Genomic DNA, 13,460 nt, shown 5'->3' on the forward strand with positions numbered 1-13,460 from the left:
GTAATTTTATCCATATTAATATTTTCAGTTTCAGTTACAGAAGAAACCACAAACAGGCCCTTTATGTCTCAGAATACAACATTATTTTCCTGTAAAAATGCCAAAATGCACAAAGAATTGCCAGTCTGAGTCTTGGCAAAACCCTGAGCCAGCCCTCCCTCCCTGCCCCCCCCGCATGCATACTGAGCACTTATGTTGTCTCTCAGGCCAATTAAATATTTGCAGAAGGTTGTATAGCCTAGACAAACACCTTGGATAAGTTTACATTCATCCTATTTCCAAACACACATACAATTAGTTTAATTTACACTATACAGCACCTGTTAAATAGGAACATGACAGAGTTTCCAAAAAGAGTCACAGAATATATACAAACTGAATATTGAAATGGTATGATTTTTCCTTCCCTTCTTTCAAGGGTGGGTTTGTTTTTTATTCTGTTGACAGTTGCTACATCTGGTTGTGGACACAGAGTGTTTCTGTACCTATGCAGCACATCTCTGGAGTAGCAAGAACAACAAAATGTGTTTTAAACCAAAACTCTTATCAGTCTCCTCACTGCTCCTTTCAAATAAATTACTTCTTTTTTTGTCTTTAAATAAACTGCACGGTACAAGATGTAAGCAAAGGTGATGGTAATTGCAAATAAGTGAGCACTAGTTCTGCTGCATCACTGGTTTCTCTCATCCAACCTTTGGTTTTTTAAAGCCAACCCATTATTGTATGGCAGTGTAAATGCTGTGTACGGCAGGACAGGCAGAGGAAACGCTGAACCCAAGAGCATTTCCACGTCTCCATGACAGAGCCAAGGGCTGTGCTGACTTCCATGCTGCTCAAGTGCCTGACCTGGCAACACCCGAAGCCACTGATGAAATAAGGCCACTTCCTTCCAGCTTACAACACCCGTGCAGGTCCTTATTTCCCAACAGTCGCACCAATCGAGCAGGCACAAGAACTGACTGCAGACGGTTCCCAGACACAGTCCCCACGCGTGATCTTCACCCCTGCAGCACTACAACGTGGGGCTCAGTCCTCTGTGTCAGGCTGCACTCCCAGCATGGCATGCAGCTCCTCTGCTGTGTACCCCAGGAGGTTCTGCAGGTCGCAGACGAAGCGATACACGTAGCGTTTCCCCGACGTCTTGTGGATGATGTTCTTGTCGTAGTAGTAACGTAGACCTCGGCTCAGCTTCTCATAGTTCATTTTGGGCTTGTTTTTCCTCCTTCCCCACCTCCTGGCCACCTGGCAGCCCAACAAGAAAGCAAAATGCAAAAGGTTTGTTTGAGTCATGTTCTGATAAATACAGGTATTAAAAATCCTTTCTTACTCAGAGTATTTGATTTGCTTTGGATGCCCCAAACTCAGATAGGAGAAGTTAGTGACTGACTGTTCACAGCCAGGTTGGATGAAGCCTTGAGCAACCTGCTCTGGTGGGAGATGTCCCTGCCCAGGGCAGGGACTGGGACTACATGATCTCTAAGGTCCATCCTAACCCCTTAACATGCCATGATTCTGCAGCAGAATTCATGACTTCTTCCCCCTCCCTTTTTCTTTTAGTAAAAAGGCACCAGTGGACTTTGTATCACATCTCTTAATACAATGAACCTTCCTACTGATAACAGGATCAGAAAATGAAAATGAATTCTATTTAATGACTAAAGTCCCCAAAATAGTGCAAAAGCAGCACTACCATATTTGAACTATATCCAAGACTAGGCCAATGATGGTAGATCAGCCCCTAAACCTTTTTGTTGACCATAATCAGCCACATACCTCATCTGGATCAGCAAGTTTGAACTCCCATCCATCTCCTGTCCAACTAATGAATGACTGACAGGACTTGTCAGTCAGTAACTCCAGAAGGAATTGCCACAGCTGTATAGGTCCACTGCCTGTTGGGAGAGAGAGAGGGTGGGGAGAAACCACAATTAGTACGTCTGCAAGCTCTTACCACAACCGCTGCACATGACCACACTCATATCACAGCTCATCTAATTACACAGATCGTTTAATTACTCTGATTGAGCTTAGTTTTTAATATGAGAAAGAAACCTCAGTTTTTTTCTCTATAACACAAATCTACTAAACATGTGAAAATTAAGTCAGCTTTTTGATGGAAACACGGGTTTTGCCACAAGTTCACAGACTCAATTAGGTTGGAAAAGACCTGAGACCAACAACTCCAACCTATGACCTAACACCACCTTGTCACCTAGACCATGGCACTAAGTGCCACATCCAGTCTTTCCTTAAACACCTCCAGGGATGGTGACTCCATCACCTCCCTGGGCAGCCTGTTCCAATGTCTAATCATCCTTTCTGTGAAGAAATTCCTCCTAATGTTTAAGTTATTTATTTCCCTTTCGTATGGATCCCTTAGCTCTCACTCCCACCTCCCAACCAGCTGCATTTCAACTTCCAGGGCTTGTCCTGCAGTCCTTGGCTTAGCAAATATTCTAGAGGAAAAACAACTTTCAGCAAGGGCTACAGAAAAAAAGGCCTTAACAGGCAAGCCAACACCTTAGAAAATTCCTAAGTGTGGCAGATTTTGTTTAAGATCTATTTGAAATAGAGGGGAAACAACAAGTGTATTTGATTTTCACATGTTCTGACCTATCTGCCTGTTTTTGCTTTGGGTGGAGAGTGCTGTGAGAGTTTGTTTAGTGACATTTAACACTGCAACTCTTCATGACTAGTGGTCTCTATCACCAGGGCACACACTTCCAGAGACTACTGATGTTACATAAGAGGAGGAGTGACCATTTTGCTTCACTACTTACCAGTAAAGCCAGCTAGAATTGCTGCTGGTATAACTGGTTTCCCTTGCTCTACAGGATCACTTCGCTCTTGAATGTAGTCTTTGAAAGACATGGTAGGTTTGCTCAGACACAAGGACTGGCTACAGTCATCCTCAAAGCTCTCATAGGATGGCACACGCTGTAAATCCACTAGTGATGACTGGCTGTTCCAGGACTGCAGCATTGAATCTGAGCTCTCATAGCTTTCTGCACCACTGTCACTGGATTCATGTTCTCTAAGCTTACCTATAAAAAGCAAAAAAAATGAATAAAAAAGGAGAATAAGTGTTGGTGGGTTGGGTTTTTTTTCCTCCCCCTCAATCCAGCTTGCATTAGGCAAAGGAGGAAAAGCCACTCAAGCTATGGCCTTGGCCCCCTGGTTATCATGCTAGATAATGACTCACCAGAATTATCTATCAGCAAATTCAGATTGCTTCTTGGAAAATCTTGATTCACTGCACAGTAGTTCACACCGACAGCATCTGCTTGGGTTTTAGGGAACAATGAAAAGTCTTGTTCTGGGTTGAGGAGATTCGGTGCTGTGGAAGTCTGACAGACGTCAGGCAGGAGATTGGGTTTGGGATAACTGAGGGCTTTAGGGTATCCAGGCATTTGCATGCCATAGGAGTTCTGATCTACATTAACAGCTGAGGAAAGAAATGAAAAGAATTAAGTTTTTTCCCTGCAGCCCTTTAAACAAACTAATACACTAATACACCAAATCAGATTCTGCAAATCTCCCTCCGTAACTTGCCAACAACAAATGTTTGTTTGTTCTTCAAGGAAAACAACAAGGCTAGGGAAGAAATGGGGAAGTGTAAGTGGTTTTGAGGAAGGGCCTCACCATTCAGTGGTGTAATCAGGTTTAACTCAAGATTGACTGTGGCAGAATGAAATACAACATCAAACAATCTGAGTGAGCCAGAACTGCATCCCACACACTCCTCAAAGCTTTATTACACTTCCACAAAAGCCTAAACATAACTCTTGCTGCTCCCCAGTGCTGGGAGTTTTCTGACTCACTTTGCTAGAGGTGGGAGTGGTCATTCTGCTCCACACATGTAGGTTTTGGCATCCCAAGAGCAAATTGAATTTTCTCAAAGCTTTTTGCTCTTCAAAAGATTTCCAAGATAAATGGGATGACAATTAAACAATACAAGCATAGAAGTTTGTAGCAAGTGAAGTGTTCTTCTCCAGCACAGTAACTACTCTGGTGCTTTTTTTTGTTTTGTTTTAAACTGGGAACTATGACAGCTTAGAATAAACTGAAAGATGTAAAATATCAGGGTTTTAAAATACTTACCTAAGGAATTATTATTGACCCAGTGAGGAACTGAGGTGAGGTGAGAGTTCTCCACATATTGATCCTGTGTTTTCTCTTGGCTGTCTGAGGAGAGGAGAAAGAGAAAATCTGGGGTTATAAAGATCTGACATAGATGCCATGAAAAGTTCTGCCTCTCAGTATTCTGGGGTCATCATGCACAAAAATTTGACTAACACAACATTGCATTCTCTCTCTTGCCAGGAGCCACACATAAACCTAACCTACTTCCAACAGGCTTGAAAACCACCACACCAACTGAATTTTAACACGCAACTTACAAACAACAAGAACTGAAGTGTGTTTTAAGGTCCAACTCTTGGTTAACCTTTTTTTAATGAGGCATTTCAAGTGATCTTATCCTAATCCTAGTTTATTTTAATGATGTCTCCAAATAAAACCTGACCACAATAGGTACTCAGCCTAAACAAAGAGTTTCTGCATCTATGCATTGCATACCAAGGATGCATTAATAGTTCTGATAATCCTTTTATTAACCAGGTTTTAAAGTTCCTCTGGAGTTGTCATCATGTATAATAAAAGCTTTTCATAGTGAAACCAATGTTGAAATCAAGTCCCATTTCTGTTTCTGTTAAGACAGCCCTAAACCAAAAGCTCTTTCTAGCTCTCTAACTACCTTTTATCATCTGTTCCAGGTGTTCCCACAGAATATCACCCACATAGTCAGGTGCCAGCTCCAGGAAACGCTCCTTGCCCAGGTTGCACAAGTCTTGGCCACTCATAAGAAACTGATGGAAGTTCACATTTGCCAAGCTAAACTCATTGGTAGCCCATGAGAGCCACTGGCAAACTTGCTGTTCAGTCCATAGCCAGGGATCTGCAAGACAGAAGGGATCCAGGATTTAGAGAGAACTCCTGAACTTCAGCAAATCATCTTCATTAGAAAGCAGTGAATTAAGAAAATGTTGTTTACCCAAGTTATTTAGTTCTGAGTGAATTCAGAATTCATGTAATTCTGGGATGAAAAAAACCCCAACCCAGTCCTCTCTTCTCCTTCTGCATTCACTTGCAATCAGAGATGTCCTCAGCTTACTTGATTCTGTCTCATGCTGCTAAGGCATGAGCTCCCCATGCACCCATTTTTAATAGCAGCAAGTCTGGGCTTTCCAAGTCAAGCTGTGCCAGATTCACATAGGATCCATTCTTGTATTTCTTACTGACATCATTCTTTCTCTTTTGAAAGAGCTGCTATTCAGCCTCCTCCTTAGCATTAAAAAAAAAAAAAAAAAAAAAAAAAAAAAAGCTTATAAATAGAAAACACTTACTATTTGGGATACCCAACCGACACTGTTCCTTTGTGAAACCACTGAAAGTATCTTTCAGGGCCTGACTCATCACAGCCTTACTGCACGGGGTTAACAGAGGCAATTCACAGTTGTTTGACTCTACAAGAAAGAAAAGGGGTGGAGGGAAAAAAAAAATACATTAACTTTTAGGCCGGTGAAAGGAGTGGCAGGTTTTTGCTGTTTAAGAATGAAAAAAAAAAGATGCTAGAAAGTTCATATTTTAAAAGCAGAAACAGTGTAGACCCACATTTTGATATACTAACTCAAAGGCTTAATACATCAACACCAAAATCTGTGCTACTTCGTTTGATAAAATTACAACATTCTAATTAAAGCTTTGCAGCTTTCCATGACATAGATCCTTATTTACTCTTCATAGTTACATAAAGTGTCTCTGCTGCACAGGAACTTTACTCCTACTTTATTTCTAAAGGGAAATTGAGACTGCTCATTCCTATTTTGTCATCTATAATTTGACCACAGACTTCTTTATAAGTCCAGACAGTCTTCATATAGTTTGAGAGCTAAGTGACTGACAGGAGGGTTGTGAAGAGCTAATTTGCACTGTTTAACACTGGATTTCAGACCTCCCCATGCATCCCTCCATCACCCAAGGACACGATGCAATAAATTATCATCTGAACCAAACAAGAGTGACTGGTAACGAGTTGGTACCCAGTGGCTAAATAATGCAGCAAAACACAGAGTTGGCACCATTCCGTGCCAGTACAAATTACTGAGCTGCTTAACTAATTTTTAATTTTACAAGTAGATTCCATTTTAAGCATAAATTTGGCTTTCACTCAGCCTTTTGTATTGAGTAATTTTCACCTAAGGATGCACCATTTTATCATAGAATCGTATCACAGAATGGTTTGGATTGTGAAGGGACCTTAAAGATCATCTAGTTCCACCCCCTGCCCTGGGCAGGGACACCTCCCATGAGCCCAGGCTGCTCCAAGCCCCATCCAACCTGGCCTGGAACACTCCCAGGGATGGAGCAGCCACAGTTTTTCTGGGCAACTTGTGCCAGTGCCTCTGAAAGAACAACAACTAAGCTAAAGAAAGCCAACAACACTGCCTAGATGGTTCAGGCCAGGGAACCCTTTGACTGATACTTTGTGATTTGAAGACAACCTCACCAACTCATGACTGCATCCCTGACCATTTGAGAGCCTCAGAGCTCACACACCAACTCAATTTGAAGGAGCTCTGCTGTGTCAGAGGCACATAACAGTGTCAGGGTATATACAGGTGCTGCACTTGGCAGATTCCAAGTCAGGCCACAAAGCTGTACAGCTCTTCTTGCTCTCCCAGACTATCTACAGGCTCCACTTGGCCCAGACTGTGCTCAGCTTCTCTTTCTATCACACCCTTCCCAACATCTGCTAGGACTTGCTTTGCTGACCAGAGCAGGTGAGTGATTAGAATCACATTAGAACAAAGGGCTGGTGGTTTTCTGAGGTTTGAAGGTTGGTTTGGTGGATTTTTTTTCCCTTCCCTAAGGGGAGATAAAAGCAGCATCAGGTGAAATACCTACATTTTGGACAAAACTTTTCATTTTGTCATGAATTTTAGGCAAGGATTTATAGGGAACTCTTGGTAAATACTGTCCTATACACAAATAAAAGAAAACAGAAAACATCTCCATCCTATTTGCCTAAGGTATGGAATAAAATATACTGGGATTTAACACCAGAAGAATGAGAAAGGAGCTTGGACAATACTTGTATCTTGATTGTGGTTGAGATGTTGCAAGTTTAAATACACATAAAACTTGACTAAAACAATTTTTAAGCTTTTAGCTTTGCTTTAATACCTACTAAAGCTTCTCCCATGAAGAATTAAGATACTGAATCCCAGTTCCCATTCCTTTCCAGGACAGAGACAGCAACTAACCACGAAGCAATCCACATGGATAAAATCAAGCACCTACACAAAAGTATGTGTACTAACCACTTGTGAAAGTACAGCCACGAAATGTTAGTTAGAGCCCACAAACTAAGGAACAAAGTGAAGAGTTACCGTAAGAGGTAGAGTCAAATCCTGTTGGCACTTCTTGAAGTGTTTGGTCTTCATTTAGGGAGAAGAAATACCCAGCAAACAGCGAGCTGGAGCTGTCAAAGGTGTCAAACGCTGGTTGACGCTGCAAAGGGACAAAACAAACCAAAACCAACGTCAGCATTTTGCTAGAGAACTGTGAATCTCATTACTAGGAAGTGTCTTGGGTTGGGTTTCCTAGAGTTGGACAACCACTATCTTGAATCAGCTAACTTGTGCCTTTGAAATGTAACCACAATGAGAGCACAGCTTCGTGAGTGTGAATAAACCAGCCATCAGTGTGATGTGGATGTGCTGCAGGATACAGTAAAGCCAAATAAGGATGTTTTTAGTGTTCCTGTTATTGAGGCTTTGAACAATAGAGAATACATATGTGTGTATGTATATATATAGAGACATATTTATTTCCAGGTACGTTTTAAAGAAATCCTCATTTCCTTAACCCTTTAAATTGATTATCCACTTGATGACAGAGGCAGGATCAGTAAATTATGGGGCAACAACTGCCAGTGCAAGAGCTACAGTAGATTTATGCAGCTTTTTTTTCCTTTTAAAGGAAAAATGTAATCTGAACCACGTCACTTGAAGCTATACAGCCATCTTAGCAGGGCTTGAGGAGATGTTACTCCTTTGCTACAACTTTTATACTTCTGAATTACTGGACTTGCCAGCTATCACATTTTGAGGTCTTTCATGTGCTCAGATGCTCAGTGAAACACTTCCAGTCTGGTGATACAGAAAGGGAAAAACAGGAGGGAAAAATGTTCCAGATAAAAGTGATCCCATTGCTTTATTATTCAACAAATATTGTTATATTTAACTAACTTCACTTGTGCCAATTGTGCCCACTAGTACCCTTACTAGTAGTAGACCTTCAGCTACTTCAGTCTTTGGGGGCTGAAGGAATGTTAACAGAGGAGGAAATGACTTCCAAATCAGTTTATGCAACTTGCCTGTTCCTCACAAGGAAACCATGTCTGTACTATCTAGAGGCACAGGTGGGGAAAAGCTGCCACTGAGATTTTTAAAAGCACCTGAGGACATAATATTGCTGTGGAAAGCTGCAGCTTGCTCATGGAAGCTACTGCAGTTCAGGGAATGGAAACAAAGGCAACTTGCAAATGCTTATTTGGTTTAGGCAAACACCAGTTTATGCCAAATGAGAGGATTTAACTGAGGACAAGGTGAAGATTTTTTCAGGGCAGTATTCACATGCAGTGCAAGGGCAACCTGAGCTGTGCTCCTGGAATAGCCAATTCCTGCACATTCCCAACCTTTTCATGTCACCACAAACACTATCAAGCCTCAGTTAATGTGTTCAGAAACCTCCTGGCCAGAGGAGACAAGTTGTGTATCTTTGATTCAGGTACTCCCTCTCAACTTAGAATCAAAGCCAACCCATGAAAAGGCTCATATTCACATAAAACAAGTTAATAACAACTGCCAAATCTGTTAGTAAAAGATTCTTTATACATTACTAGATAAAAGCAGTGACTCATCACCAGTACCTAAGAGAAAAAGGCAAGTTCTTTCAACACAATCTGGAAACTCCTGCATTTTGTGTAAATAGCTGACCCTTATCCTGAGTCACTGGAAAAAATGCTGTGGCATGTGAATGAGTAAAATCCATACTGTACTGGTTTCATATTTCAAACAGGAGAAAATTAATGTTTAAGCAGGTTCTTGATTTAATAGTAGTAATAATGAGGAAAAATCCCCAATGTAGAATAACTTCTGCTTATTCTATCAGTTACACAACTATTTTATTTGGCTTTTCACCATATGTAAAAGTAATTATTACAAGACAAAGTAAAGAGAAATGTGAACAGCTATAAAATAATAGAATACAGGTCTCTTTTCAACCTAATTCTGTAAAAACGGAATACTGAGTAACTGCTTAGAGCAATCACTGTGTCACAGAGCACACAGCTCCGAAGTTGGGGGATCTACTGGATTTTGTTGTTGTTGTGAGCAGGAGAAAAAAGGTGAGAGGGGACATAAAACATCAGAGCATTCAGCACACCAGAGTCTCACTAACTGATTCCTCGAAACACAGAAATTCCTCAAATCTAATCAGAGCAGAAAGGATCTCCTTAACCTTTATTTGGTTTATATTAATCAGTGCTGTGCAAAAAATTGATGCTGGGATTAAGAAACAACTTGCATGAACAGGGAGGAGGGAAGCCCTTAAAGACTGAGTCTTTATAGTCTGCTGCTCATTTGACCCTGGTATGTAAACCCCTTTCCAAACATGGTAACAGACACAGCCTATCTAAAGACAAAATATATTTAATAAATATCTCTGTTTTCTTACAATGTGCTGAACTTCCATTGATAAAAGTTGCATGTAGTAAGTGAATAACCCACTTTTATTCCAAACAAGGCTCAGGAATGTACCAGATCTAACCATTCCTATAGGAACAATCCTCTGCTAGGTTCATCAAGGTAAAGATACAAAGACCACCCTTACTGCCAATCCTTTAACCTTTATTTAGGCAAAAGTTCCACCAACACCAGTAATTCTGAGCTCAGTTCTTGTCTACTTTTCATTTTCAAATTCTTAGGATTTAGGGAATGGAGGGAGGAAGCCTCCTTACGGGAGAGGGTTGAGGGTGCAAGAGTTACACTCTGATTTCAGTTTTGCTTTCCACATCTCCACTGAACTCAGTGGGAATACTCTAGAAGAAAATTAGAGGTTATAAGGAAGCAATTAAAACCTGTGTTCACCTTGACTTATACAATTCTTGTGCCAACACCAATAAGAACACAATAAATGCATTAGCTGGAGATGCCCCAGTTGGGTTTAGAAGGTGACCACTCAAAGAGGACTTACCTTGAGCATTCCTCTGTACATGCTCGACACAGGAGCTACTTGATCCATGTTCCTGATCCCAAAATCACTCATCTGAAAAAGGAGAGGGGTCACATGAAAAACATGGCCAGGGAGGAAACAAGCAGGTCAACACATCTATCCCACAGCTTTAGTACAGACTATGGAACAGCTCTAGGGACGAGATACAGGGAAAGTTTTCCTTCTCATTGCCAACATCCCAATCACACAGGGTACAATTCCCATCTGGCTCAAGCAGCCTCCTAACTGGAAGAGCTTCCACAGGCACCACTGGTATCAAAGCTTTATGAAGTGAGTGATGGTTAGCTGCTGACACCCATCAGGAGTGTTTTCAGTACCTCGTTCTGCTAGCCTGAAACCTCACAGAGTTCCTCTGCCCACCAAGTATCTATGTCTTTGGATATTTTCCAGCTTTCACCCATTATCTTAAGCATTCAGCTTTGTGTTATTTTTGCTTACTATGTTCCCACTCACAGGCCGTGATTCACTTCAGACTTCAGCTTTCAAAGGAAGGAAGAGGAGTGACAGAGCTCACTGTGATGCACTTTCACCTACTCCATTCACCCCTTTCACCCCTCTATGAATAATCATTGAAGCCAATATTCACGGTGTAACTATACATATTACCAATCTCCTGCCTTTACTAGGCAGAGCATCTCCAAACTATGTTATCTTTACATTTTCTAAACACAGATTAACATATTTATAAAGCTTTAGAGGGCCTAAGTTTGAATTGAAAAGGGTATATGCAGTAAAATACCCTTTAAAAGAAGCTGATAACAGGACCAACATCAATGTGTTCATGTCACTGAAATCAAAGCTTTATCATCTTGCCTGTATTGGCAGGAATAGTGTCGTGTGAGGCCTGTATAACTTGTTCTCCTATACATCACTTAAGGAAAAGAGTGATAAGATTCATATCCTCTTACTGCCCTTTGAGAGAGATCAAACATAAGGAATAAAGGCAGTTTTATGGCCATTGTTCAGGTTTATTGTGATGCTGCAATTCAGGTGCTAGTGAATTCTACCTTATCAGACTACCCTCTCAACAATTTTCCTTCCCCTTTTCCCAGAATTGGGATGACTTCTCTTGCTCCACAGAAACTGCCTGAAAACATGCACTTGGATTTAAATAGCTACATAAGACCCTATTAAAATATCTCCAAAACTGATTGCTTACTACAAGCCAGTTCTCTCATCCACCACGATAACACCAGGAAAAAACAGAATACAATCTTAAATTCCGAAAAATATGGCAAATTAGGAGCCTAACAAATGACAACACACTCAAAAGCTGTCTATATAAACAAAGAGGAAAATAAAACCAGCCAGCAGCCAAAGACAAGGAGCCCTTTCATCCTCTTAAATAGCTGATCACTTAAAAACAAACAACATAAAATTATCAAGAGTCCTTAACCTGAAAGGCCTATTTTAGCTTCACTGTTATCAGCTGTAGGAGGTTTATAATTGAAATAAAATAAATCAACTGACTTTGAAAAGAATATTAATTAACGCTCTCCTAAAAAGTGCAATCTACTGAATGATGTTTTTTACCTCAAACAGCACATCCAAATATTTGATCTAAATTACACATCTCATTGAGCAGCAAAGAATTTTGCACAGCATGAGTCTCACTCAGCAAGCATCCTAATCTGTTCATTAAATTTGCCACAGTTTAAACAACTGTTTATCCTTGTGTTCAGCTTGGCTTTTACAAAAGTATATGGCAATTTCTAACACCCTTTGTGTTTTGCCTCTGAATTCTGCCCTGGTGTCCAGGGATAACTAGCTGTAAGCCTTACAGATTTGAGAGTATTTGTGAAAATATTGTATGTATGCATTCAGTAAGTTCAGGTCTGATCCCCAGTTAGGGCTACAAATAAGATTTCATGTGCAATTCCAGCCTCTCCACAAATCCTGTTAGGCACTTCCCCATTGACTAAAAGGATTCTCTCCTCCCTGGGTTTTTTTGTTTCTTTAGACATGTTTAGGGTCCTAAGACAAAAGGCTTGTACCAAGTCTTCATGACACAGCATTGCTCATTAACCCAAGTCCCTATTTTTCCATGCTAGGCTGCTTGTCTGTTCTGTGGCCTTGCCTGGAAGGAAAGCTTGGGAAAAACTAGACATGGAGCTCCAGTCAAATAACATAGGAAGGTCCTCAGTGTGCTCTGCAACACAACACTCCAGTTTTCCTCCTCCAACCAAATACCTCAAGCATGGGAATTTCTACATCCTCTGCTCATGGTACATCAGTTTTGTCCCTATCTGCAGTACAAACTTCCAGCCCTGAGATACAAAACCCTCATGGAAGTATCACAAGACAAGCAGAGCTGAAAAGGCAACCTGGATTTTTTGTGACACAGAGGGTTAAAGCTGTCTCTCTGCTGGACTTAGAAAGCTGCTGTTTAAGTTCAGAAAACACTAGGGCACAACACAGGGCGACTGGGCCTCACCTCCAACTCCTCCACTAATGCTGATGACTGCTCCTTGCCAGCTATAATTGGTTTAACTGGCAGGACACCTTCTTCAACACCCCCGCATAGCTGAGTGGGTGAACCAGAACAGGGTCAACAGGATCAGGCACTTATTAACTAATACTCTTGAATTCTGATCGCCTTCTTTTCAGCAACAACCAGGTGTTTGCCCACAGCTGGATTCAGCTGCGGAGCATCCACATGGAGAACTGTAGCACTCTGGTGTCCTCAATGTATCTAATGTACCTCCGCTGTTATTTTTCCTCGTTTGTTTGTTTTTTCCGCTCTGTGTGTGTGTGTGTGTAGCTGGTTGTTAATTTCCTTTCATAAAGCATTTTTTTCGGACAAAAAAACCCTCCCTAACAATGAGTTAGGAAACATCCCCGTTGTGTTCGGAGCGCTGATCCCCCCCAAGCCGGAGATAGCCGGGAGCCGGTCTGACTTCTCATACACATGACACACTCGCCCACATAAAAGTTAGACGGGGAGATCACACAGCCCAACATTTTTTTTAAGTCCCTTTAAAGTCCTAACCAAATCCAGAGCGCGCTGCCCATTAACCCCTTCCTCCCAGGCGCGCAGCCAACTCTCCGCAGCATCCTCGGCCGAATCCGCGCTGAGCCCCGACGGGTCCCGCTCTCCTCCC

The 13,460-nt window shown here is 41.4% G+C and overlaps 1 protein-coding gene across 1 annotated transcript; it reads right to left on the reverse strand.

The window, feature by feature from the left end:
* Positions 1-812: 812 nt before the first annotated feature.
* Positions 813-10,395, reverse strand: ETS2 (v-ets avian erythroblastosis virus E26 oncogene homolog 2). The gene is made up of 9 exons (XM_009073574.1): positions 10,321-10,395; positions 7,452-7,572; positions 5,406-5,525; positions 4,757-4,957; positions 4,102-4,185; positions 3,203-3,445; positions 2,781-3,044; positions 1,774-1,892; positions 813-1,242 (listed from the first exon to the last, which is right to left on the reverse strand). Exons 1-9 carry the CDS (start codon positions 10,390-10,392, stop codon positions 1,027-1,029), a joined length of 1,440 nt encoding a protein of 479 aa, XP_009071822.1. The 5' UTR covers positions 10,393-10,395; the 3' UTR covers positions 813-1,026.
* Between the last annotated feature and the right edge of the window lie 3,065 nt (positions 10,396-13,460).

The sequence above is a fragment of the Acanthisitta chloris genome, unplaced genomic scaffold (assembly GCF_000695815.1).
Source record: "Acanthisitta chloris isolate BGI_N310 unplaced genomic scaffold, ASM69581v1 scaffold10334, whole genome shotgun sequence".
Taxonomy (NCBI): Eukaryota; Metazoa; Chordata; class Aves; order Passeriformes; family Acanthisittidae; genus Acanthisitta; species Acanthisitta chloris.

Bases quoted from the DNA above. Each gene is read 5' to 3' on its own strand.
- ETS2 (XM_009073574.1), bottom strand. From the start codon at position 10,392: ATGAGTGATTTTGGGATCAGGAACATGGATCAAGTAGCTCCTGTGTCG. The intron at 4,186-4,756 runs GTAGTTAGAGAG...TCCTCTCCTCAG, and splicing joins CCTGGAACAGATGATAAAAG to ACAGCCAAGAGAAAACACAG. The intron at 3,446-4,101 runs GTAAGTATTTTA...TTCTTTCCTCAG, and splicing joins GGTCAATAATAATTCCTTAG to CTGTTAATGTAGATCAGAAC.